General features: G+C 38.5%; 1 protein-coding gene across 1 annotated transcript; it reads left to right on the top strand.

Moving 5' to 3' along the window:
• The first annotated feature begins 536 nt into the window (after positions 1 to 536).
• Positions 537 to 27,743, top strand: LOC110568594 (cyclin-Y-like protein 2). Its single transcript, XM_064379370.1, has 9 exons — positions 537 to 897; positions 2,058 to 2,092; positions 11,253 to 11,353; positions 14,638 to 14,673; positions 17,600 to 17,651; positions 18,437 to 18,556; positions 19,462 to 19,625; positions 25,359 to 25,521; positions 26,700 to 27,743. Exons 1-9 carry the CDS (start codon positions 669 to 671, stop codon positions 26,808 to 26,810), a joined length of 1,011 nt encoding a protein of 336 aa, XP_064235440.1. The 5' UTR covers positions 537 to 668; the 3' UTR covers positions 26,811 to 27,743.

Genomic DNA, 27,743 nt, shown 5'->3' with positions numbered 1-27,743 from the left:
ATCAGTGTTCTTTCTCTTGGACTTCATTATTGTTTGCTTCTCTTAATTTATGAAAACTCTTTACTGTTATTTTTTGTTTTCGTTTGTGTTCTCAACACATTGGGTTCAAATAATCTTCAGGTTGAAGATGGCTTCCAGTAACGAATCACCCTGTTTTTAGGACTAAAAAGCTCAGGAAGCTGGTGGGTGATGAATGAAAACCTTAGCCCCACTGGCACTGCAGGAGAGCAGTGGCATCATAAGCCACAGGGTGGGGCAGCCCAGGCAGCGGGGGAGGGGTGGCAGCCAGGGTGGGGCATTGTGAGGTATGTGCCTGGGATTCCACCTGGGCCAGTGGGCTTCAGTCTGTAGGTGGCTGCAGAAGGAGGAGTAGCTCCTTTTGTACTCTCTTCAGGCAGTTGTTATATCTCTCAGTGCTTGTTGGATTCACAACCTATTAAATTAGCCAGCTGTTTTTGACCCTCCCAGACAAGTCAACTCAGGAGAGGCGGCAGGGTGCAGGCCTTGGCCCGAGCCCCGGCTGGGGCCGGGCTGTGGGGTGGGCAGGCGAGCCGCAGGCAAGACCATCTCTGAAAGTGCGGCATAGCCTCGGCCTAGGGCAGCAGGAGTGCCTGGCCAACACTGTGAGCGGAGGCACAAGTGGCGGCAGACAGGAGTAGAGGTGTCCCATGGGGATCATACTGAGCTGTTGTGTGCACCCCAAGGTCAGCCCCGAGTCGGACCAGGATGAGGGGTCAGGGTGTCCTCCTGACTCTGAAATCTGTGAGGCAGCAGCTGAGGACACGACAGCAGCAGCAGCAGCGCCCACGGCTACTGCCGTAGCACCTGTGGACTTGACTGTTGAAGCTGGTGAGGGCCTTCCTGTGCAGGACATCTGTGATGGGGAGATACCTGAAGGTAAGGAGGTGATGGTGCCATCTGCCCTGGCCACCCTTCTGGCTGCTGCTGTCTTCAAGGTCCCCTGGGGGGCATCCCCTACCTCAGGCTCCTTTTTGCCTGTAGCCAACTTTTCCAGGGCTGGTCAGAAACAAAGGCTGGCTCTGCCTTGTGTTCCTTTTTTTACCGCTTAGTCTTTCTCCATGGAGTCCAGTCAATTTCTTTTCTCCTCCCCTCCCTAACACCCAGTTCTTGCTCCCTCATCTCATTCTCTCAGTCTGGCCTGGGACCATTTATTTATGTCTCTTCTTGTCTGTAGCTCCGTTTATTATTCTGTGGGATTTTGTTGAGGCTTTTTTGGAATATTCTCTTCTTTTTTCACTAAAAACTCAAATACCCCAACTTTCCAGTACCCATCTCATTCTTTTTTTGTACCTATCCAGATGGTACCTAAGTGAAGGAAGCAGATAAGTGCCTAATTATTTCCTTCATTAAAGTAGCTAAATCTCAGGACAATTCATACTGAAATATTTGGAGGTTACAGTAAGCCAAGGTCACACCATTGCACTCCAGCCTGGGTGACAGAGACTCCTCAGTATCAAAAAACAAAAAAGAACAAACAAACAAAAGATTAAATTTAAGATAGGTTACTTTTCAGTTGTGTAAAGACCCTGTTTTTGTTTGTTTTGTTTGTAGTGACGTATTAGTAGATGACCACTGATTGTGGTTGGAGAGGCTTACAGGGATTCTGGTGCATCTAGAGATAGGTGCCTGGCCAGGAAGTAGTTCTTAGAGCTGTTAGCTCTTAGATTCCGGTAATTAAGCTATGTGTAAATGCAGAATGGGAGAATACTAAGGGATCATGGCTCATATATGCAACAATTAAATTTTTTATTTAGCTAAATTTTTCATCTGGCCTAATTTTTGTGCCGTTTTGTACATGAGTATTATTTCACTCATATGTAATAAAAACAAAGTAAACTAGGTCAAAAAATAAATCTAAGTTTTTACACTTTATGAGACTTATTATGCCAGAGAGTTTAAATTATAAATTGTTGAACTTAATTTTTTTAAATGGAATTTTCTCTGATTGTACCTAGGAGTAGTCGGTAAGATGTTAACAACGACTTTTATATTATTTGTGTCAGAAGTGACCTTTTTTTTTTTTCTTTCATTCTTAGCACAAGAAATAGGAGAAAACAGCGGTACAAACCCTGTAAGTAAACAGTCAAAAAGTTGAGAAATTGATAGTTTGATGTAAAAATCTGTCTCTCTTGATTCCTTTGAATTATAATGGGGACCCAGTGGTGATAGGATAGACCTTGTTTCATGGATTTTCTGAATCTCTTCTACTTTCCTATCAAATTTATCCCGAAAAGTCTTCAGCTTAGTGTGCCCACCTTTTAAGGGTTGCTGACACTCAAGTTAAATTTCAATAGTTGGTTGAGGTATAAAGATCTGCTTTAAATATTTAATCTTATTTTTAATGAAATAACAAAAATAGAAGAGCTAAGTTAATTGTCAGTATGGTCTGTTGACCCTCTGTCAGAGCAGGTGAAAGCATATCTTCCTTGCTAGCCATGACCTTATTTTTCTCCGTTTCTTTCAATTGTAGCACACTTTTTAATTCAATCAGTAATATTGACATGATTATGACTATCCAAATATTATTCACTGCTGAGTTATATGTTGTTTTCACTGTGTCTCTTCATTATATATTCCTTCATCGTTTCTCTGAAACAGTTCTGAAATTTGAGCACTTCTGCACTTCTTCTGGATCATCTTTTTTTTCCTGGCCTATGCTGGTTTATCCAGCCAAATGCAGTAAGTAGCCTCTGGATGCTCTGTCACTTTATTGAAAAATAATAATTATTGTTAAATTATATTTTACATATAATTTACATTTCACATCCATTATTTTTTAGCATGAAGCTAATTTTCTGACTATATTCATTTGCCTGTTTTCTAACAGCTGATCCCCCCCACCCCAAGTGTTGTAGAATTGTCACATGCCTTTCAAAGATATTTTCCATCTGCTAAAACATATCTGTTCCTCTTTGTTTTTGGCGGGTGGTGGGCAGCCTTTCTTTGGCCTTTTGTCTTCCTAATTCAGTATAGAGTGGCTTTCCCTAGATATGCTTGATGTCTTAGTCTATCTGTGCTATCTCTTTAAAGTCTTTTGGGATCTCACATAACTGCTACCTTGTGTGGGATCGCCTGAGTCCTAGATCCTGTGTTTCCTTCTGTCCTGTTATCCTCTCTAGTTGTACTTAAGCACACTTTCCTGGGCAGAGATGTTTAGAGATCTGACCAGTCTTAAAATTCTTCTTCCTTGATAGAGAGTAAACTTCTAGGTTGAATCTAAATTTTATGGTTCTGAAGATATTCTGCAATTGTGCTCTCATCACAGTGTTGTTCTTGAAACTATTGCCATTGCGTGACACGTTATTTATAACCGCGTTTTATGTATTTTTGGAAGCTTTTTTGGAGCTTTTCTGAAATTTCATAATAACAGCTTGGCGGGGAATCTTTTCATTTTACTGAGGCTACTAAGTCTGCAGACGCTCTCTTTTTGAGAATGTTTTTTGTTTTCTCTGTTCCTTTTTTCTGATAGTCGTGTTACTCAGGCGCTAGGCTGCTTAGACCAGTAGACCTGCTTTCGTTTCCAGTTTTTTCCCTTCGATTTTTTTCAGTTTGTCTTTTTATTCTACGTCTGGGATATGCTATGAGTTTATCCTGCGTCTGGGATATGCTATGAGTTTATCCTCTACTATATCTATTGAATTTTATATATATTTTTTAGAGTGTTTTAACATTTTAAAAAAAGTTTTGCTCCTGATTTTGACTGGTCCCATGAATTTTGTGTGTGTTGTTTCAGTCTCTCTTGTTGGAGGCTTTTCTCCAATGTGTGGTGGTCCCTGGCTTGCTTGCTTGATTTGGAAGCAGGACTTCTGTTAACTGATGGCACTCAGTGTGAGGTTGTGGAAGCAGCTAGCTTTTCATTTGGGAGACCTCAGTGTATTATTACCTGGGGATCTTTATTCGAGACAGTTTAGTATCTTGAGAATGTTCTCCCAAGTTTCTGCCTGGCTACTTGCTTTCCAAAAGCAGAGTTAGGGAAGAAAGTCAGAGTTCCATTTTTGGTGTATAGTTTTCTTTATATCTCAGGTTTAATCTATGGTAGTTGGGAGCCAGAAATTCTCAGGTTTGGCATATCCAGGGAACACACATCTAAGTTTCTTATCAGATGGGAGAACAGGTGGACGTGAGTCTCTAACCACAGATTATCAACTGACCTTGGTGGCTTTGTTTTACATTTTGCACTACTTTTCAAAGTGCGATTTGCCTCTTAAGTTCACAGCCCGCCTTTAGTTCTGCAAGACAAACAGCTCACTTCTGTTGCAGTCACTTTCTCTTTTTTATTTATTTATTTATTTATTTAATTTTTGAGACAGAGTCTTGGTTTATCACCTGGACTGGAATGCAATGGTGAGATCTCAGCTCACTGCAACCTCTGCCTCCTGGGTTCAAGCAATTCTCTGCCTCAGCCTCCTGAGTAGTTGGGATTGCAGGCACCTGCCATCACAGCCAGCTGATTTTTGTATTTTTAGTAGAGATGGGGTTTCACCATCTTGGCCAGGCTGGTCTTGAACTCCTTAGCCTCACAAAGTGGTAGGATTATAGGCGTGAACCTCCTTGCCCAGCCTCCAGTCACTTTCTTGAGGCATCATAGTTGTGCTTCTGTGTTATTTACCACTCCTTTAACTACTTTTTATGTCTCAGCATTTATTAAAAATTATCTCTTTTCAACCTTCTCTCCTGGTGCTGTGTGTCACCTTTATTTTGTGACTAATGAGATGTCTAGAGGGAGAAGAAATAAATTTGTGATCAATCTATTATATTTAATCCAAATTTAGGACCTATATTAAAGTGTAAATCAAAGTTTAATTTCAATATCATTAATGGTATTAACCCAGACAATTTTTTAGTGATGTATCTATAATAAGCATGTTACAGTTGTCTTCTAAGGCCTTGTTTTCATTCAAACTTTATACACTGTCATATTATCCCATTACTTCACAACATAGATTGAGCTGTTTTCATGAATGCTCACAGTGTTAGAAATATTTAAGTTAAATAAGATATGTTTATTTTTAGCCTGGTCAACATAGCAAGACCTCATCTCTACAAAATGGTGAACTAACAAATTAGCCAGGCATGGTGGCATATACCTTTAGTTTTACCTACTCAGGCAGCTGGGGCAGAGGATTGCTTGAGCTCAGGAGTTTGGGACTGCAGTTAACCATCATTGCACCACTGCCTCCAGCCTGGGTGACAAAGTCAGACCTTGTCTTAGAAAAAGGAAAAAAGTTATTAATAGTTTAAAAAGATGCCTAAAATTTGTCCTGCCAAAAAGGAGAGAGAAAAATGTAAACTTTAGTTTTTATTTTATTTTATTTATGTTTGCTGAGAAGATTGATGTAGTTTATTTATCTATTTTTTATTTCCGTAGGTTTTGGGGGGAACAGGTGGTATTTGGTTACATGAGTAAGTTCTTTAGTGATGATTTGTGAGATTTTGGTGTACCTATCACCTGATCAGTATCTACTAAACCTGATTTGTAGTCTTTTATCCCTCACCCTTTTCCCAGACTTTCCCCTGAGTCCCCAGAGTCTGTTGTATCATTCTTATGCCTTTGTATCCTCGTAGCTTAGCTCCCACGTATGAATGAGAATATACAATGTTTAGTTTTCCATGCCTGAGTTACTTCACTTAGAATAATAGTCTCCAATTCAATCGAGGTTCCTGGGAATGCCATTAATTTATTCCTTATTGTAACTGAGTGGTATTCCATCATATATGAGATATATATAATATATATATAAAATATATACACGTATATCACCAATTTTTATCCCCTCATTGACTGATGGGCATTTGGGCTGGTTCCATATTTTTGTAATTGAAATTTGTAAATTGTAATTTGTTTGAGTTCTTTGCAGATTCTGGATAATAGCCCTTTGTCAGATATATAGAGTGTGAAGACTTTCTCCCACTCTGTGGGTTGTCTGTTTATTCTGTCGATTGTTCCTTTCCCTGTGGAGAAGCTCTTCAGTTAAGTCTTACCTGTTTGTTTTTGTTGCATTTGCTTTTGGGTTCTAGGTCATGAAGTCTTTGCCTAAGCCAGTGTGTAGAAGGGTTTTTCCAAGATTGTCTTCTAGAATTTTTATGGTTTCAGGCACAGATTTATGTGCTTGATCCATCTTGAGTTGATTTTTGTGTATGGTGATAGTTGAGGATCTTGCCAATTATCCCAGCATCATTTGTTGAATAGGGTTTGCTTTCTTCACTTTATATTTTAGTTGGCTTTGTTGCTGATCATTTGGCTATAAATATTCGGGTTTATTTCTGGGTTCTTCTTCTGTTCCATTGGTGTTTTTGTGCCTGTGTTTATACCAGTTTCATGCTGTTTTGGTAACTATGCCTTTATAGTATAGTTTGAAATTAGGGAATGTGATTGATGCCTCCAGATTTGTTGTTTTTGCTTAATTTTGATTTTGCTATGTGGAGTCTTGTTTGGTGTCATATGACTTTTAGTATTATTTTTTTCTAGTTTTGTGAGGAAGGGTGATGGTATTTTGATGGGAATTTCATTGAATTTGTAGATTGCTTTTGGCAATATGGTCATTTTTACAACATTCATACTACCCATTCATGAGCAGGAGATGTCTTTCCTATTGTTTGTGTCCATCATTTCATTCAGCAATGTTTTGTCCTTCCCAACAGCATATCGAAAAGATAATCCACTATGATGAAACGGGTTTCATACCAGGGTTCCAGGGATGGTTGAACATACACAGGTCAATAAATGTGATACACCACATAAACGGAATTTGAAGCAAAAATCACATGATCATCTCAATAGACACAGAAAAAGCATTTGACACAATCCAGCATCCTTTTATGATGAAAACCCTCAGCAAAATTGGCATACAAAGGCCATACCTCAATGTAATAAAAGCCATCTATGTCAAACCCACGGCCAACATAATACTGAAGAGGGAAAAGTTGAAAGCCTTCCCCTTGAGAACTGGAACAAGGCCAGGATGCCCCAGTCTAACCACTTTTATTCAGCATAGTACTGGAAGACCTAGCCAGAGCAGTCACACAAGAGAAAGAAATAAAGGGCATCCAGATCAGTAAATAGGAAGTCAAACTGTCACTGTTTGCTGATGATATGATTTTATACTTAGAAAACCCCAAAGACTCCACCAGAAAGCTCCACGAAACTGATAAATGAATTTCGCAAAGTTTCAGGAGATAAAATTAGTGTGCACAAATCAGTAACTCTGTTATACCCTAACCACGAATGCTGAGAATCGAACCAAGAACTCAGCTCCTTTTATAATAGTTGCAAAAATAAAATAAAATACTTAGGAATAGACCTATCCAAGGACGTGAAAGACCTCTACATGGACCTTTGATGATAAGCCATTTTTTTTTTGACTTACTAAATTACTAGGTATAATTATTTTCTAGTTTTTGTTATTAACCTACTATGTAACCCCTTCCGTTTCTTGTTAAAGATCATAAAATTTCACACTCTTTATTCATGCTGACTGCAGTTAGATGATTTGTTTCTTTTTTGTTGACTACCTTAAATAATACCTATAAACAGTAAACCGTTAGGAGTGTTTTTGGTCTAATTAAATGTAGTAAGACTTATTTTCCAAATTATAACTGAATTAATTTATTAAATACTTGTCGAAGTTTTGATTTACTCAAAATTCTGTGCTCGGCAGCTGGAGGTAGAAAGAGTAAGAGCCCTCCCTCACTCTTATGGAGAGGCATAGTTTCTCATGAGGGAAATACTCGGCAAGAATTAGTATCTTTTAACCAGTGGTGAATTTGATTAATTAGTGTACAAAAAAACAAAAACAAAAAAAACAGCTTTTTTTGTGTGGCTGCTGGCCAAAAGATCCAAGAAGGTAGATGGAATCAAGCTTGCTGAAACAAGGAGAGAGAAAAACAGTCTTCTAGGCAGAGAGCAAGAGTATAGCAGGAAAATGCCTAGGTGCAGGTCAGATGATTTATAGAATGAAATTAATCAACTTTTGAAATGAATGGCAAGTATTCTCTGAGAGTTTCATTTGAGTCGTGTCATGGCAGTCTTATTTAAACATGAAGTGAAAGTTAAATTTTTTTTTTTTTTTTTTTTTTTTTAGAGAAAGAGAGAATAGGAAGGAGAAAAAAGGAAGAGAAAGAGAGAGAGAGAATGGGGAGGAGGGAGAACGAAAAGAAAGAGGGAGAGAGAATGGGAGTATTGCTTTCTTGCCCAGGCTAGAATGCAATTTAGTAATGGGTATTGAAAACCTCTTTTATACTGATAATTATACTTAATGATGTAATCAGGAAGGAGTAAGGGAAGAAGATAACAAACAAACAGCCAACCAATATTTAATTTAAACCTATGAAATGCTATGCGATTACTGAGGAGTGATTTACTTCCAATTATATAGTCACCTTTGGAATAGGTGTGAGGTGGTAATGTATGTTTTGTGTATTTGAAGTGGAGAGTACTATAAATATTTATTAAGTTTACTTGTTCCGGGTCTGAGTTCAAGTTCTGAATATCCTTGTTAATTTTCTATCTCGTTGATCTATAGAATCGTTAGCTCTTCTTGTTGCATTGATCCTTTTGCCATTATGTAATGTCATTCCTCGCCTCTTTTGATCTTTGTTGCTTTAAAGTCTACTTTATCAGAGGTGAGAATTGCATCTGCTGCTTTTTGTTTATTAGTTTATTTTTACTCTCTGTTCAATTGGTAAATCTTCCTCCTTCTCTCTGAGTCTTTGTGTATTGTTTCATGTAAGATGGGCCCGGATGCAGCATACCGATGGGTTTTGGCTTTTTATCCAATTGAAATATATGTAAGTTTAATACCAGCATTTGATGCTAGCTGGCTGTTTTGCCCATTAGTTGATGTGAATTTTTTATTGTGTTAAAGTTCTTTTCTTTTTGATATATTTTTGGAAAGGCTGATATTGGTTGTTCCTTTATATGTATAGTGCTTCTTTCAGAAGCTCTTGTAAAGCAGGCCTGGTGGTGGTGAACTCTCTAAGTACTTGTTTGTTCGCAAAAGATTTAATTTTTCCTTCGCACATAAAGCTTAGTTTGGCTGGATAGGAAATTCTGGGTTGAAAGTTCTTTTCTTTAAGGATGTTAAATATTGGTCCCCACTCTTTTCTGGCTTGTAGGGTTTCTGCTGAGAGATCTGCTGTAAGTCTGATAGGTTTCCCTTTATGGGTAACCTGAACTTTCTCTCTAGCTGCCCTTAGTATTTTCTCCTTCATTTCAACCCTAATAAATCTGGCAATTATGTGCCTTGGGGTTGGTCTTCTTGAAGAATATATTTGTGGTGTTCTCTGTATTACCTGGAGTTGAATATTACCCTGCCTTGCCAGGTTGGGAAAATTTTCCTGAATGATATCCTGAAGAGTATTTTCCAACTTGGATTCATTCTCTTCATCACATTCAGGTACACCTATCAAACGTAAATTAGGTCTTTTCACATAGTCCCATATTTCCTGGAGACTTTGCTCATTCCTTTTCATCCTTTTTTCCGCATTCTTGTCTTCTCGTTTCATTTCACTGAGCTGGTCCTCGACTTCTGATATCCTTCCTTCCGCTTGATCAATTCGACTGTTTAAACTTGTGCATGCTTCGCGAAGTTCTCGTGTTGTGTTTTTCAGCTCCATCAATTCACTTATATTCTTCTCTAAATTGTCCATTCTCATTAACATTTCGTTAAACCTTTTTTCAAGGTTCTTAGTTTCTTTGCATTGGGTTAGAATAAGTTCTTTTAATTCACAGAAGTTTCTTATCACCCACGTTTGGAAACCTGCTTCTGTTATTGGAATACCGGTGTAATCTATTAAGCCTTGTTCCGTTACTGATGAGGAATTGCAATCCCCTGTAGAGGGAGAGGCATTCTGATTTTGAGTATTCTCTACCTTTTTACGCTGGTTTCTTCCCTTCATTATATATTTGTCCGTCTGTCGTCTTTATAATTACCGACTTTCTAACTGGGTCTCTGACGTCCAACTTGTTGATTCCCTGCGCCGAAATCTGAGCAATCCACTGAGCCGGCCAAAAGAGCGGTGTTAAGATTGATGGTGCTTTTCTGCCCGGGAATATCCGGACTCTGCACCAAGAACTGGCGTGCTAAGGCACCAGCAAAACCGCCACGCCGGCCACAAGAGTCGCCCTGGCGACCCGTGGAGCTCCTCCACTGGGAATCTCGTGGTCCGTGAGCAACTAACATTCGTCTGAAAGTGTGGCGTCCTCTCGTTCCCTGCGCTTTCACTGGGAGGTACGTGCCCGAGCTGCTAATCATCAGCTATCTTGGATCTCTCCTCACATTCCGAAAGTTAAATTTTTTAAGTTGTTATCTGTTTTCAGGGTGTGAGAGAATATTTAAGTGATAATCTTTTTTTTTTTTTTTTTTTTGAGATGGAGTTTCTCTCTTGTTACCCAGGCTGGAGTGCAATAGTGCGGTCTCGGCTCACCACAACCTCCACCTCCTGGGTTCAAGCAATTCTCCTGCCTCAGCCTCCTGAGTAGCTGGGACTACAGGCATGCGCCACCATGCCCAGCTAATTTTTTTATATTTTTAGTAGAGACGGGGTTTCACCATGTTGACCAGGATGGTCTCGATCTCTTGACCTCGTGATCCACCCGCCTCAGTCTCCCAAAGTGCTGGGATTATAGGCCTGAGCCACCGCGCCCAGCGTGATAATCTTTTTATCCTCCACATAAGAAAATAGGACTAGAGAAACCTATGGCTTCCTCACTTGGTGGTGGCCTAGCAACCCTGCCACACGGAACCTCTGAATGTGAAAAAGCTGTTTTGTCACAATATTGCCTGAAATGATACATATAGGATTAGTAAGTTTGTAAATACATTAGTCTTGTATTCATTGCAATAAATTTCTCTTATACCAGTATTATTTACTACATTATATTTTCTTGTAATAAATTAGTAGAAATTCTCAGCTGCTTTATATCATGGTAGAAAAAAGCAATGAAATTGTATTTTAAACTTTTGTCATTGTCTATAAAGAGAATTCATAAAATCCTTGTTAATTTTCATGACAGGTAGCATATTAAGAGCAGCATTTTCTAACCCATATCTCAATATCATCTCTGGAAGTTAAGAGCCTCTAATGGTTTTTCTATACAGTGCACATGATATCACACTCAGGCAGTTAATAGAGTGTAAGAAATATCTTAGTGCTTTTTCACTTGACATTTTAACTGAGGAAAAAAAACACACACTTTGATAAGTTTACCTTATCCTTCTCTTCCTCTTTAGAAATATACGGATCTATTTTCTTGGAAATTCAATTCATGCTCAACAATTTTCCTTGAGGACAACACAGCCATCTGCCCTCATTTTCACATGACACTAAAATCGTGAGTACAACTATACTGCCAAGGGACAGATTAAAATTATTTCAGCCATTTGGTTGTCTTCTTCAATCAGTTTAAGAAATTGGAGTCAACTATATATTGATGCCAGATTCTAAATATTAAGTATCAATTTCTCTTTTCATCTTCTACATCATGGTGGAAGGAAAAATCTCTTAGCAAATAAGCAATTTCAGAAAAAGTGTTGCTATTTATTTGATGCCTTTATGCCTTAAGAGAATGTTGAATGCATTAAAAAGGGTAGGTTCCCTTTATTGAATGTTTTTTATGAAAAGTTAGTTTCTCAGTGCGTTTCAGGCCTAAGTCAATGTGTACTACTTTGGACATTAGTCTTAGAAGAAGGAACAGCTTTTTCTCCTCTGGCACCACAGTGTATCTGTATTTGAATTTCTGCATTGTGCATGAGCACCTCATGGGCCATAGAGATACACTTTGAGAGCACTCTGAGATGAAGTTTATTTTTTAAAAGGGACAACCACCACCACAGGGGCTGTCCATTGTACATTATTATCATCTCCTTGGTTATGAGTGTTGATTTTTAGAGCACAGTTTGCAAAGCGCTAATTTAGAATATTAATGTCCTTATATTTAAGTTTACTTTTCATTCCAGAAATATAACTAGCTAGCTTATAAACAATTTTGTTTTGAATACACGAGCCTTTTTAGCTAATTCAATTGTCAGTAACTTTTACTTTAATTAAAAATGGCAGGTTTACACTCATAATAATGTCACTTTCTTCCCTCCCTTATAACAATAGTTGAGATGAAATTGTGTTTCAGCAAAAATTGGAATCAAATTATGTCTTAGGTGCTGAGCTTCGGGACCTATTGAGGAATCACTAAATGTCTGTAGTCAGCCAAGTTTCTTCAATCTTTTTTCTTTTTTTTTTTAGACGGAGTTTTCCTCTTGTCTTACTGCCCAGACCGGAGTGCAGTGGCACTATCTTGACTCACCACAACCTTCACCTCCCAGGTTCAGGCAATTCTGCCTCAGCCTCACAAGTAGCTAAGATTACAGTCATGCACCACCACACCCAGCCGATTTTTTTTTTTTTTTTTTTTTTTTTTTTTGGGGAGAGTTGAAGTTTCTCCGTGTTAGTCAGGCTGGTCTCGAACTCTCAACCTCAGGTGATCTGCCCACCTCTGCCTCCAAAAGTGCTGGGATTACAGACCTGAGCCACCACACTTGGCTGTCTCTTAAATCTTTGAGCATAAAACCAAACAAACACACAAACAAACTACTTTGGCTAAAGTCCCTGGCTGCTTTTGAATTCAAATAATTTTTAAGTGTTAGCATAGAATTCCAAAGTAGCTTTGAAGATAGTCTTGTTCAAACAAATGTCATGCTTTTTTCCTTATTCTTCTAATTTTTAGACATCTACTTTCAAAAGTAAATTAAGTTTTAATTTGCCATCAGCAAGTTTGAGAAATGATCATTTGGTGTATTCACTCTTGGTGAAATAGAGGTTTGTTGAGCAAATTAATAGGGCAAATTGGCTTCAGGAAAAGATTTTGAAAAATGTTCATCACAAGTTAGTAGTGCACTGTTATCAGTGGTCTAGGTGGAACTCATTGGGATCACTTTTGCAAAGTTTGTCTTCAAAATACATGTCTGCAAATACATGTATCCTCCAATCTCCACTTTCCCTCTCTCTCCAGGCACTGAGAAGCCTTTTAGGAAAACATAGCATCTTTATATGAAGAAAAGCATCCCAGAAGATTCTGATTTTCACCCCAACTCAATCATTTCAAATTTTGCTGCACATTGAAATCACCTGGGAAACTTGTTACCAACAACCCTGATGGCCAAAGTTATATCCAATGCTAATTATTGAAAATGAGGCCATTATTAAAGCTTCTCAGGTGATTTTAATGTGCAGCAAAATTTAAAGCCACTACCTAATTTGAGTTTAGGGCAAGAAACTGCTCCTTTTTTTGGGATCTTGGGCAAGTCAGTTTTAAGATTTGTTTCCCTGACCTGTAAAATGAGTGTTGGATTAAATGTCTTGTAAGGTCATCGGTCCTTTCTAGCATGTAACTTCAAATTCTGTGATTTTAAAATTATTTCAGAGGTGAAAACTAGTTGAAGCACTATAGACATATCCATCTGAAGTGCTAATGTTACAGGCTTTTTAAAAAGTGCTATTACTAAAATTGAGATTTGCCTTCCCTCAGTTATTTTGAGCCTCATTGTAGCTGCTGAGGGCAAATGGAAGCACATAACTTATGTAAGAGAACTTCTTGTTTTCTGATACACAGCATCAGTGGGTAACTTAGGAATACAGTCAAATATATCTGAAGAGTTGTATCTGTTCATAAATATTTCAGTTAAACTAACTGAAGATACCTGCCACTGATATTACACTGTCGTGCTACACTACCTTGTTAGCACTGCTTATTTTAGGATTGCTGTACCTATCATTGATGTCATGTGAGCTTATGTTTACTAATATATTTTCTAATAATTATGCAAAAGCAATTTCAAATAATTTTATTTGTTATAAAGCACTTTCATTACATTATGCATTTTTTGGGAAAGAATTTAAAAAATGCTTGGGTAGGAGATAGTGAACTAAACTAAAATGCAGGGTCTAACATCTTAAAAAAGAAACCACTACTGTGTGGCTGAAATTTAAACATACGTACACATAGATATAAATTGCATGAGTCAGGGTGTGGCGGCTCAAGCTGTAATCCCAGCACATTGGGAGGCTGAGGCAGGCAGATCACTTGAGGCCAGGAGTTTGAGATCAACCTGACCATCATGGTGAAACCTCATCCCTACTAAAAATACAAAAATTAGCCAGACATAGTGGCACCAACCTGTAGTCTCAGCTACTTGGGAGGCTGAGGCCTGAGAATTGCTTGAACTCGGCAGGTGGAGGTTGTGGTGAGCCAAGGTTGCTCTGGGCTACAGAGCAAGATTCTGGGTCACACAATAAATAAATACATAAAATAAATTGCATGTGATGAAAGGTTTTGTGGGTAGAAGAACATATAACAGGGAAATATGTTATTATTTGTATATTATAATCATCTACAGAAGCACGTTTTCTAACAGCGTATTGTATTGCCTTGCATTTTTGTTCTCATATTTTTGCTAAAAGCCAAGAAATGAAAACAAGAAAGTGCCCTTATGGTACTGTTCTGAACTAGAAGATTTTAATTTCAAGGCTGCTAGGAGAGTTTCCACCACACCCTTTTAAAAAAGTGTCTTCAGACCTAACAAATGAAAACATCTATTGTTATGAATGTTTTTCCTTCCACAGTGTGGCCATGGAGATATATTATCTTATCAAGAAAAGGTGAGCTTTTTAAAAAACTGTCTTGTTATTCTGGCTAATTACTTTGTAAGCTATCAAGCCCTTTAGATCACAACTCTAGACATCAAGACCTGTAATGGGCCTACTAAAATATCCAAGCAAATTATTTGCATTTTCTTTGGTCCTTAGCACTTTTAATACTTAAATGATCGGGAATCTCAAAGAGTATGTATTTATATTGATGATATTGATATTTATTGTCATTGAACTATAAAATTGAGATTTTTTCAAAATCTATTTTTAGTTTAGATTTCACAGCCTTACCACTCTTGATATCTTGATCTAGATAACGCTTTGTCACGAGGACTGTCCTGTGCATTGCAGAAAGTTTAGCAGCACTGGTGGCCTGTACCAAGTAGATGTCAGTAGTAACCCATGACCCAGGTTGTGACAACAGAAAATACTCCTTGAGAACAACATTGTTAACATAAAATTTTTAACGAGAAAATAGATTTTCTACAGCAAAAAGTTGAGTTAAAAGTGTGTCATGTATTTATATTATTGAAAACCTCGAATGTCACACTTAATAGAAGACAGCTGGATTCTCTAGGTCTTTCTTTGCAATTTGCTTTAAGAAGCAGTAAGTTGGCCAGGTGTGGTGGGAGGCACCTGCAATCCCAGCACTTTGGGGAGTCCAAGGCAGGCAGATTCATTTGAGGTCAGAAGATTGAGACCAGCCTGACCACCATGGTGAAACCCATCTCTACTAAAAATACAAAAAATAGCTGGGCATGATGGTGCATACCTGTAGTCAAAAAAGGGAAGCAATGACATGACCTAATCTCTTGCAAATATGTAGTTGGTAAAAGGTGCATTTTTAAAGCTTTGAGAGAGCTGTGGGTATTTAATAATAAGTGAAAACTTGACAAGTGCTACTTTTTAAAATTAGTTGCAGTGGTATTATACATATTAATAAATTTATTTGATCAGTAATCAGTAATCTGTATTGCATGGTAAGTGGATCTTTCCCCCCATACTTTTGTTTATACTATCATGCATTAGTTATTTGGAATATATTGGTTTATGTTTTATTGTGTCAAAAATCACTTTTAACCACCAGTATTATTTTAAAAGTCTTTAAGTGTTGAAAAGCTGTCAAGCCTACAGTAGAAGGAGTGAGATTTTCAAAGTCCTCAGGAAAGCTTAATTTATCATTGGGAACACATGCTTATTTTCCTTGAAGTGACAACCTCAGTTCATTTATTTTTGAGAATGATAGTTATCTTTTTTTTTAGACTGAGTCTCACTCTGTCACTTGGCTGTAGTACATTGGCATGATCTCAGCTCAAGCAATTCTCTGACCTCGGACTCCTGTGTAGCTGGGACCACAGAGGTGTGGCACCACATCTAGCAAATTTTTGTGTATTTTTGGTAGAGACAGAGTTTCACCATGCTTCCTAGGCTACTCTTGAACTTCTGAAGGAGCTCAAGCGATCTCCCTGCTTTGGTCTCCCAAAGGATTTGGATTTTAGAGGTGTGAACCATTGCACCGGCACAGTAGTACTTTTAAATAAAAATGATGTTCTGTGAAAAAAGTGATTGTTCCACTCACAATTAAATGATGAATTTTTTTTAAACACAACCGTACTGCAGTCAGCAGAAGCGCTTCTTCTTAGCTTTCTACTGATTCAGAATATTAAAGAGACATGTCAAGATTTAGTAACGCCATTAATTTTTATCGCCTCAACAAAGACATTCTTAAGTACTTTAGACTGCTTTTTAACTGTAAGGGACAATAAAGAACAGAATTACTACCAGTGTAATTGGTACCACTGCCTTGATTTAGGCTGAGAAACCAGCAGTTTTATCCACTTTGGCTTTTATTCAGTGATGGCAAGTGTCTATGAAAAAGTAGTCAGTGTCTTTGTATTACTTTCTTAATTAAAAAAAAAAATTTTTGTAGCAACTTTCTGAGGTTGAATTAGTATAATTATCAGAACAATGTTCAGCAGACATGATGGCTCAGGCCTGTAATCCCAGCACTTGGAGAGGCCAAGCAGATGGATCACCTGAGGTCAGGAGTTCAAGACCAGCCTTGCCAGCATGGTGAAACCCTGTTTCTACTAAAAATACAAAAGTTAGCTGATTGTGGTGGTAGGCACCCATAATCCCAGCTACTCGGGAGGCTGAGGCAGGAGAATCACCTGAACCTGGGAGACAGAGGTTGCAGTGAGCCAAGATCCCACCATTGCACTCCAGCCTGGTCAACAAGAGTGAAACTCCATCTCAGAAGAACAAAAACAAACAAACAAAATGAAACAAAGAAAAACAAAACAAAATAGTGTTGACCTCTTAGACCTTCTCAGAAAGGGTCTTCGGGATCCCCAGAGGTCCACAGAGCACATTTGGAGAACCACTGGTTTATCACACAGGCACAATGAATTAGTTTTACAAAATTTAAAGTTAGTCAAAGATTAGCCTCTTTTAAAATAAAAGCTCAGATGAGTTTTAAATTCAACAGAAAATAAATAAATTCATTATGAAAGTATGCTACAGGGACTAAAAAGAAAGGAAGCTAGGAAATCGGAATCGCATTTACATTTATTAAAGTCCTAGAGACTTTATTGCCCATCATGACTGCTTTGTAAAACATTCTTGTGTTTCAATGTGTGGTTAAGAAGAGAGAAAATATGTTTGGTTTATTGCCATTGCCTGTTAGGGAGGGTCAATACCTATAGGCAGTTCTGACTGGTTATTGTGAAAAAGACTTCACAGTACAGGATATGATGTGCTGAGGAAGAAGAGATTGGGAAGCCTTCCGCAGGGCAGGATCCAGGAGAAGAATTTGTACAAACTGTTTGCTTTGGTGAAGTAAGCACCAAAGCACATAGGAGGCATTATCATACTAAACAGGTATTATACTAAGATATTAACAGTTTTTGAAGTAATGCACATTCTTATTTTATAGAGATGCAGATAGAACTTTTGAAGTATTTGACGAACGTATATACCCACTTAATGTAAGTGGCACTTTTATTGAGGTTGTATTTTTATAATAGACTTGTATTTGTTTCGTGCTGATGTCAAAGCCATCTTTAAATCTTCCCCATTTCATGTTGCATTTAGTCCTCTTAGGTGTTGTAAAAAGAATGTGTTAGAATGAGAACTGATCTGCAGCTCTGTTTAGTTAGTGAACTAGTATGAGTAAATCTGCTATCGAAATAACAGAAAATGTATCTTTTAAAAGACAGTTATTAGTAGCATCAAGCAATATGAGTATATGTAAATACTTTTAACACAGAAGCATGACTTTTATGAAGAGAGTTAGAAATAATTTCAGTTTAAATCAACCTACATATTATAAAAATTAAAAAATGTACTTCCTCAAGTACATAATGGCCACATGTGACTAGAGACTATAGTATTTAACACCGTAGGCTTAGAGCTCCATGGTTACAGGAAACTGTATTTTCTCAAAGTTTATTGCAGAGAATGACATACCATCAGTAAGACATTAAAGCCCAAGAGTAGCTTACATTTGGATAGGATTATGTGGGGCAAAGAGTAAAAAAGAACAAAAATTTTCTGAACTTTAGCTCATATGAATTTTAAGTGAATGTTGATGAGTGTTACATCATTATCGTATTTTAAGATCGCACTGTTCATATTGTAAAAACTGAAAGACATCTCACCAATCAAAATTATTGTAAATGATACATGGGCACAAATGTGAACACTGCTGTCTTAAGAGCACTTCAGGTTTTCTCTTCAATGGATACTTACATTGCATCCTTTCTTCTTTCAGCAAGGAGAGGTTCTAGAAGAAGACTTTATGTCTGATCCTCCACACAGAAAAATTTTCACCTTTATGGTTACTCTGTTTTGTGTCAAAAGGCTAGATGCTGACTCAGCAATCACAAGTTTGGTAAGATATTTTCTATTTATAAAGCATCTTTAGAAATTGGTCTTGTAGAGCAGCCTGGCCAATGTGGTTAAACCCTGTCTCTACCAAAAATACAAAAACTAGCCAGGCATGGTGGCACGCCCCTGTAGTCCCAGCCACTCAGGAGACTGAGGCAGGAGAATTGCTGAACTCAGGAGGCAGAGTGCGGTGACCCGAGATCAAGCCAGTGTACTTCAGCCTAGGCAACAGAGCAGGACTCTGTTTCCAAAAAAAAAAAAAAAAAAAAAGAAATTGATCTTGTAAACAGGGTAATATGTTCCTGATTTTAAATGAAAGTAGGTTTCTGAAATTATCTCAGAACTTTAAGAGAAACTTATGAAAGCAAATACACACATTTGAGTTGAATCATCAGTATGGCTTAAGTGTTGCCTTGCGTTTCTCATTATAGAACAATTGCTATTAAAGGCAGCAGGAGGGATTTCTGATTTCTCCCCCCACATTTCAGTGCACACATGCACACGCAGTGCGCACACATCCAGGGCATGTGGAGGGCTTGGAATGAAGAGTAGTAACAAGACCATCTGGTTCATGGGCAGGAATGCATGCCATTGTAGGTCTAAGCTGAATCTCAGGGTGTATCCCCAGGCAATTCTCATGTATGTTGTGATTGAGAGCTACTGCCCTCCATTCATTTTTCCTTGGATGTGTTAATCTACCCCCGCTGGGCAGAGTAGGTAGCAGAAATATTTGAGCTATGATTGTGATATGGCCCCTTACTTAACCTCATGAAACAAAGTCTCTGTAGAACATAAGAATAAAAGGCATCTACTTTCTGGTCAAAACCAGAAGTATTCTGCTTTTTCATAAGAGTTCTTATCACAGCACTTAAACTGAGGTAAATCAAAGGCCAGTGCTCTGTTTTACAGGTATACATAAGACGACTTGTAAAGTGTGCTGATATCGACATTTGTCCAACCAACTGGAGGAGGATTATCTTCGGAGCCATTCTTGTCATCAAAAGTGTGATCCATGAGGTTTTGTGCGATGAGTACTTCTGCAAGCTCTTTGAGAAAACTACAGTTGGGGATATGTGAGTTTGTTCAGTTTTTGTGAACTTCCTAACCATTTTTGAATACTTTATTTGCTCCCATAAACTTAAACACTTTGAGAAATGCTTTTAAAGGTTACATTATGCAGATAATAAGAATGGGCATAAATACCACCTACTCTTTCTCCCCAGCTTTAGAAGAACAGTTCATATTTTTCACTATTCATTGGTAGGTCTTGGTAAAGTGCTATTGTAATAATCTCATAAATGGAAAAGTATTTTTCTGGTGCATATTTTTCGCAAATATCTTACCAGTGTACAATGAGAAACATAATAGTACAGTCAATTTCCTTAGGGCTTTTACAAGCTGTCTGCAAGTTCTAGTCTCTTTGTGAGGAGCACATATCTTGCCTTTGAAATAATTGTTTGCCCATTGACAGGTCTGGGGCCTCTGCATTGTGAAGTATAGCTTCACCCTGAGTCATACATTGTGTATTTGCGTTTGCTGGTGTTCTCCCACTTTTCTCTGAAGATCTGTTTTATAGAAACCTTGAGATACAGAATAGCCACAGTTCCCTGTTCGCCTGTCCTCTCCCCATTAGGAGTGTTGCATCACTGGGCTGATGAGTTAGAAGTTCCAGTGTTCCCCTCAGGCAGTCTGAGAAACATTGCTGGAGCATCACCCAATGCTCACCGCACTCAGGAGATTCCCAGCTCATTAATGCAACGACAGCAGCACTTGGGGGGCCCTGAGTTATCTATGAGAATGCAAGAAATCTTGCTGAATCATGGGGTTGCTTATAGATCGCAACATGACACTGAAACAGGAGCTTCCTGGGTCTTTCTTTCAGTGTGACCTCATGACTGCTGTAAAGGGAAGGGTCTTGGAGCTGGTTGGTAGGGTGAGCCAAGGAGGCATTTCCAGCACAGGCTCTCACAGTGTCCACTAGACAGCGAGAATGGCATTGTGGGTGACACTTAGGAAAATCTGAAGGAACACCTGTTGATGACATAGAAGCATATGAAGATGAAGATCCTCGGGCAGTGGCAAGAGGTTTTTTTTGTTTTGTTTTGTTTTGTTTTTTGTTTGTTTGTTTGTTTGTTTGTTTTTATGTTTGCCTATTACTCCAGATAAGACTGTGATTCAGGATGTATGCAGTCAGAAATAGAAGTCTCTGCCAATTGTGCTCCCCACAGGAATAACAACTTTAGCAACTCTCTAAATCGAAAAGCACCACAATAAGAACTGAAAATTATTTAAATGTTCATATGATGTGGTTTTAATGCCATATCAGTGAAAGAGGCACTGAACAGCATAGAAAAGACAGTCTTGAATTGTTGATGCCACCACTGTGAACCTGTGGCAAGGAGAGAGGCTACATGCTTGGGGAAGGGAGAGCACAGCAGCTGTGGGACTTTGCCTGAACTCAGTGCTGCCTCGTCATAGCAGAAAGCAAAACAAAGCTGAATCCACCCAAAGCCCACCCACAGAAATAACCTTTAGACTAGCCCCAACCATAGGGGAATTATTCATCCCCGTGGTTGGAACTTGAGTGGTGAAAGCCTGGCTGCCATGGGATAAAATAGTCTGGGGTCCTTAATAAACCTGAAAGTCTGTCTAGGTCACAAGGACTGCAACTCCTAATGCCATCTGGACAGACCTAGTGCTATCTGGACAGACCTAGTACTATCTGGACAGACCTAGTGCTGTCCCAGAGGTCATGGCCACAGGGGTGCTTGTATGACTCCTCTCCCAGCTCCAGGCAGCTTAGCACAGAGAGACAGACTTCATTTGTGGGAAAGTAAGTGAAGAATCGAGTCTCTGTCCATTAATGTAGAGAATTCCTTCAGGTCTGATCTCAGACCACCAATGTGGAACCTCCACAATTCTGCAAAAGCCAATGACATTCTTCACAGAAATAGAAATTAAAAAATGAATCCTAAAATATATAGGCAACTACAAAAGTCCCAGAATATCCGAAGCTAACCTGATCAAAAACAAACCTGGGGGAATTACATTATCTAATTTCAAATTAACCTCTACACCTGTAGTAACCAGAACAGCATGGCACTGTGATTAAAAACAGACACGTAGCCCGATGAAACAGAATAGAAACCCAGAAACCAATTCATACATCTGCAGTGAACTCATTCTCTATGAAACTGCCAAGCACATGCAGTGGGGTAATGACAGTCTCATCAGTAAGGGGTGCTGGGAAAACTGGATATCCACATGCAGAAGAATGAAACCAGGCCTCTATTTCTTACCTTATACAAAAATCAAATCAAAATGGATTAAAGATGTAAATCTAAGCTGGGTGTGGTGGCTCACACTTGTAATCGCAGCACTTGGGAGGCCAAGATGGGAGAATGGCTTGAGCTCAGGAGTTCAAGACTATCTGGGCAATGCAGTATCTCTGTCTTTTAAAAAACTAAAAATAGATTTAAATCTAAGACCTCAAATACGAAACTAAAATAAAACAGTGGGAAAACTCTCCACGATATTGGACTGGGCAAATATTTCTTGCATAATGTTTTATAAGCACAGGCAACCAAAGCAAAAATGGGCAAATTAGGTCACATCAAGTTAAAAAGCTTCTGCACAACAAAGGAAACAGTGAACAAAGTGAAGTGACAACCCACAGAATGGGAGAAGGTACTTGAAAACTATCTGACAAGGGATTAATTACCAGAATACTAAGGAGCTCAAATAACTCCATAGAAAAAAAAAAAAATCTGATTATTAAAATGGGCAAAATATCTGAATAGATATTTCTGAAAAGAGGACCCCTTAGGCAGGCTTTGTGGCATGTGCCTGTAATTTCAGCTGTTTAGGAGGCTTAGGTGTATAAATGACCTGAGCCTGGGAGGTCAAGGCTGCAGTGAGCTGTGATTCTGCCACTGCACTCCAACCTGATTGACAAAGTGAGACCCGTTTGCATACCAATGGCAAACAGGTATAAGAAAAGATACTCAATATCAATATCGTTGATGTTCAGAGAAATGGAAATCAAAATTACAATGAGAGATCATCTCACTGCACTTAAAATGGCTCTTATTGTAAAAACAGTCAATAACAAATACTGGCGAGGATATAGAGCTAAGGTAACCCTTGTACGCTGTCAGTAGGAATGTAATTTAAATACAGCCACTATGGAGAACAGTTCGGAGGTCCTCAGAACTAAAAATAGAGCCAGCATATGATCCAGGAATCTCACTGCTGGGTATAAACCCAAAAGAAAGGAAATCAGTATATCAGAGAGATACCTGCACTCTCATGTATGTTGCAGCACTATTCACAGCAGCCAAGATTTGGAAGCATTCTGAGTATTCATCAACAGATGAGTGGCTAAAGAAAATGGTTCATATACACAGTGGAGCACTATTCAACCATGAAGGAGAATGAGATCCTGTTTTCTGCCACAATATGGATGGAAATGTTAAGTGAAACAAGCCAGACCCAAAAAGACAAAATTCACCTATTCTCACTGGTTTATGGGAACTAAAAATTAAAACAATTTAACTCATGAAGATACAGAGTAGGAGAATTGTTTGCAGCTGCTGGTAAAAGTAGTATGGAGGATGAGAGTAGTAAGGGGTAATGGTTAATAGGTGCATACATTTGGTTAGAAAGAATAAATAACATCTAGTATTTGATAGCACAACAGGGTGACAACAGTCAAGAATTATTTAATTGTACGTTTTAGAGTAAATAAAAGAATGTAATTGAATTATTTGTAAAAAATGAAAATAAAAGGATACATCCATTTACCCTGCTGTGATTATGACACATTATAGGCCTGTATCAAATAATTTTATATACCGCATAAATATGTACACCTACAATGTACCCCAAAAAATTTTTAAAGACTGTCATTCAGAATTAACACAGTGTATATTTACAATTGAAATGAGGCTTCTTGTAACCAAGAAGAGACTAGTGATGGTTGGCTGCTGTTCAAATGGCTGCTAACTTACCACTTTGCTAATAGTATAAACTGAGTTATCATGGTGATATTGCTAGTAGCCATTTTAGTAAAGGATTTAACAGAAAATGAACGTCATTTGAAAGTTGCAGAAGCTAAAGTTCTCTTAATCACTACTGTCAATCTGTAAACTGGTTTCTCTGTGTGTGTGTGTGTGTGTGTGTGTGTGTGTGTGTGTGTGTGAAAGAGAGAGAGAGAAATGGAGTTTTGCTTTTGCTGCCTAGGCAACAATGTGCAATGGCGTGATCTTGGCTCACCACAACCTCTGCCTCCTGGGTTCAAGCAGTTCTCCTGCCTCAGCCTCCTGAGGCATGTGCCACCACACCCGGCTAATTTTCTATTTTTAGTAGAGATGGGGTGTTACATAATATTCAGGAGCCTGGAGAAACCAATGGGTGAAACAGGAGGATTTTATTAAGGTGGACACCAGCTCGGCGGATTTGCATCCCAAGGCTGAGAGCCTAACAAAGACAGGGCTTGATTTGTTATATAGCCAGGATGACATAGCAACTAACAGGTTTACAGAAGCCAGAGGAAAGAACAGTTAACTTGTGATATGTCTTGTGATGTGTGTTACATTTGAAAATCGCATTTTGAGGAACACATTGCACATTTTTTGGGTGTTATATTACCCTGTGACCTTGCAGCTGGTCTGCAAGAAAAATGAGAGTCTTGAGATGCCTGGGAACTTTGCTGAGAAAGTAGGGAGAGTAGATAAGGTAGATTTTATAGGGAGTTAGTTAATTTCAAGCAGAACTGAGGGTTAGGTTTTATATTGAACACAACAGTGTAAACTTTATTATGTAGCAGTTACAGACTACTATTGTTATTATTTAATTTCCTTCTTCAGGGGTTTCTCCATGTTGTTTCTCCATGGGTCACACTGGTCTCGAACTCCCGACCTCAGATGATCCACTCATCTTAACCTCCCAAAGTTCTGGGATTACAGGCGTGAGCCACTGTGCCCAGCTTGTAAAGTGGTTTCCTGAAGGGAGCAAAATATGTAATGATGAACACTTAGCTCCACCATAGTGGCAGTTAAATTGATCTCAAGACCTGCAGCTAATCTGGTGGGGCTCTAACCCTAGTTCCAAGGTCAGAGAATACACAGAGAAATGTGCAGGTGTCCACAGATATGAGCTCCAGAGGCAGTGATGACAGAGGCCAGCCCCCAAGATGACCAGTTCTACCTAGTGCCATTTACGAACGCAGAAGCATCAGGAGCTATGCTCTGGATTGAAAAACATTACAACAAAGTGTTTAATGGACATTTATCTTGTCCCTCTGCTGTTGATTATTTATAATGGTCTCTTTTTGACCGTAAATTGAACCTTTTAAAAATTAGTGTCTATCAGATTTTTCTTCAAACTTTCAACATCTGTTAATCTTGTTAGGATGTACTTTTCTTCTGAAACATCACTAATTATCAGGAAAATGCAAATTAAAACCACAATGTAATACCACCTTACTCCTGCAAGAATTGGCCATAATTAAAATATCAAAAAATCATCTATGCTGGTATGGATTTGGTTAAAAGGGAATGCATTCATGTTTCATTTCCGGTACAAGTTTTTTCCTGAGATTTCAAAGGGAACTGGGAAAGTTGCATGCTTTCTTGTATTTCTTTGCTAGATCGAGTTCTGTCCAGTGTGAGTTATGTCATGAATTCTAATAAACTAGAGCACATGATGGCTTTACCACATTTCTTACATAAGAATAATGTTTTTGAAGATAGCCCCGTGAACTAACATGGTCCTGTGTTGGTTTTGTTGTGTTTCTCCTTCCCCAGGTATACGTTGAAAACATCCTTCTTGGAGCTAATTAATTATAATACCAACATTGCTGAAAGCGTTTTTACCAGACACTATTTCTATCTTCGTCAGTTGGCATTCAGTCATGGCCTGGGTATGCCACCTTACCTTCTTGACAGAGCAAGAGCATGGAAACTGCACGTAAGGCTATGAAGTTACTAAGTGGGTTTTCAGTCAAACACCAGTGCTAACATTTATGAGTAGGTCATATGAAGTAGTGATTAGAAAAATGGAAAGCTTCAAAATTAACATACTGAAGAGCTTATTAACCTTTTGGCATTCTATTTCCTGTATCTCTTATGGTTTTTATAAGGATTCATGTTTTTTGAAAATGATAGATATTGTCTCTTTTGTGGCCATAATTCAGAATGTTTTAATCAAATTAAATTCATTCTTAATGAATTTGAACGTTTTGAACCTTTGCCCTTGCAAATAATCACACAGAAATGATTTCTTGCCATTTTATTTCTAACAATGTCTACATACATAATGCACTTACCACTCTTGATTACTATGTATTACTCAGTTTGCAAATTTCTGTCATTTTCTACTGTGTATACCACAGTGCAGTCAGTCCCATGGGTGTGTTAGACAAACCATTAGTGCCTAAGCCGAGAGACCTGCACTTAGACAGTATGAGGTGTGCGTGTCTCAAGTACTGGCTGCAGGAAGTACATGGGATTTTACTGGAAATGATAACTTTTATGGGACAAAATAATATTTATGATTTGTGACTTTTGGTAAGTACACAGCAAAATTACTCACAGCTGACAAGGATGAACATTTAAAATTGGCATGTTCTGTGTCATCGTGGAAGTATTTTAAAATAATAGAGTTTTCTACCATAAGCATAAAAGTAGTACCTTTTGATGCTTAATCATTAGACTTTGTTGACATTTCAATACAATCCAGCACATGCCTGCCTGGTTACAATTTTCTTTGAGTATATAATAACTTACAGATTGTGTAGAATGTGAATGGATTAATAAACTAGGTGTGCTTTTGTTATTTTTAAGGCACAAGTGCACGGGTAACGATGATACTGTTAGAAGCCTGTGACAATACGGTGACATTGTGGGGATCCCAATTTTTAAGTAACTTAATAAAGCAAGCTCCCCTTTGCTCCAGCAATCTAATTCTAGCCCTGAAAGGAGGTGACCTAAGTAAGCTGCCAGAAGTTGGCCGTGTAAACCTCAGCCAAAGTAGCTGTAGCCGAACTATCTAAAGGAGTCTGCATGTGTGGCTTCTCATCAGTGGTGATTGTTAAAAGGATGGAACCCTTTTTAAAATTGTACCTCTTTTCTGTTTGACATTCTTAGGCTTTATCAAGGATGGAACAAGATGAAATGTTCTATACTGGTCGCAAGACCAGGTCTTTCAGTGCTGATGACTTAATTAGTCTTCAGCACGCTAAGGCCATCCTCTCCTGAAGGAAGAAATGAGGGGTAATGTAACATCTGAACCCCTCACCAAAAAAGACAGGAAAATACCACCTCTCCTGCTAAATAACTGGAAAATTTGTATTTTCAAAAGAAGAAATACCTCAATTCAAGTTAACTCAAGGACAACAAAGATTGCACTTTATAGTAAAGAATGGGACCTTGTCAGGGCAACAATACAGTCTTACACTCTTCTGTCCCTTTGAATGTAAACAGAGTTATAGAAACCACTCCAAAGTGAAGGCTCCTTCTGCCCACTCAACAGATAACTTGCTGAGTGTGTTGGCTGATAGCTGTGAATTGTGTCAGGCTTTCTTTGTTTTGTTTTCAGATGAGTCTCTGTTGCCAGGCTAGAGGGCAGTGGCATGGTCTCAGCTCAATGCAATTTCCACCTTCTGGGTCCAAGCCATTCTCCTGCCTCAGCCTCCCTCCTTAATTAAATGCTTTATTTTAAGAAGCTGGGATTACAGGGGCACCCGGCCTATGTAAGGCTTTTAAAACAATAGTTTAAATTTTTTAGATTTTAAAAGATAACTTTTTTGTTTTTTTAAAATATTTTTTCTTTTCCCCCAAATTGTAGTGTTAGTATTAAAACATGTCAAAGGAGTTCATGAATAGCACAGTCTTTTCTTCCTGAGTGTCCTCCCATTCAGGTGTCCCAGCCTGCTTGCAGCAGCCATAGACGGGGCCTTTATACTGAAGGGCCTTTATACTGTATGTTGGCTCAGACTGAAGGCAGAGCAGAGTCCAGGAGCTGGGGAAAGGAGAGAAACTTAAGCAAAGTTGTCATGGAATTCCTGGAACCCAGGAGGCGAAGGTTGCAGTGAGCCGAGATTGCACCAGTGCACTCCAGGGTGACAGAGTGAGACTCTGTCTCATCAGTAAATAAACAAATGTTTTAAATAAAGTCTTGTTTTAACCAAT

This window comes from Aotus nancymaae, unplaced genomic scaffold (genome assembly GCF_030222135.1).
Source record: "Aotus nancymaae isolate 86718 unplaced genomic scaffold, 86718_ANA_hifiasm-v0.15.2.pri h1tg000020l, whole genome shotgun sequence".
Taxonomy (NCBI): domain Eukaryota; kingdom Metazoa; phylum Chordata; class Mammalia; order Primates; family Aotidae; genus Aotus; species Aotus nancymaae.
This window is presented reverse-complemented; position numbering and strand designations above follow the sequence as displayed.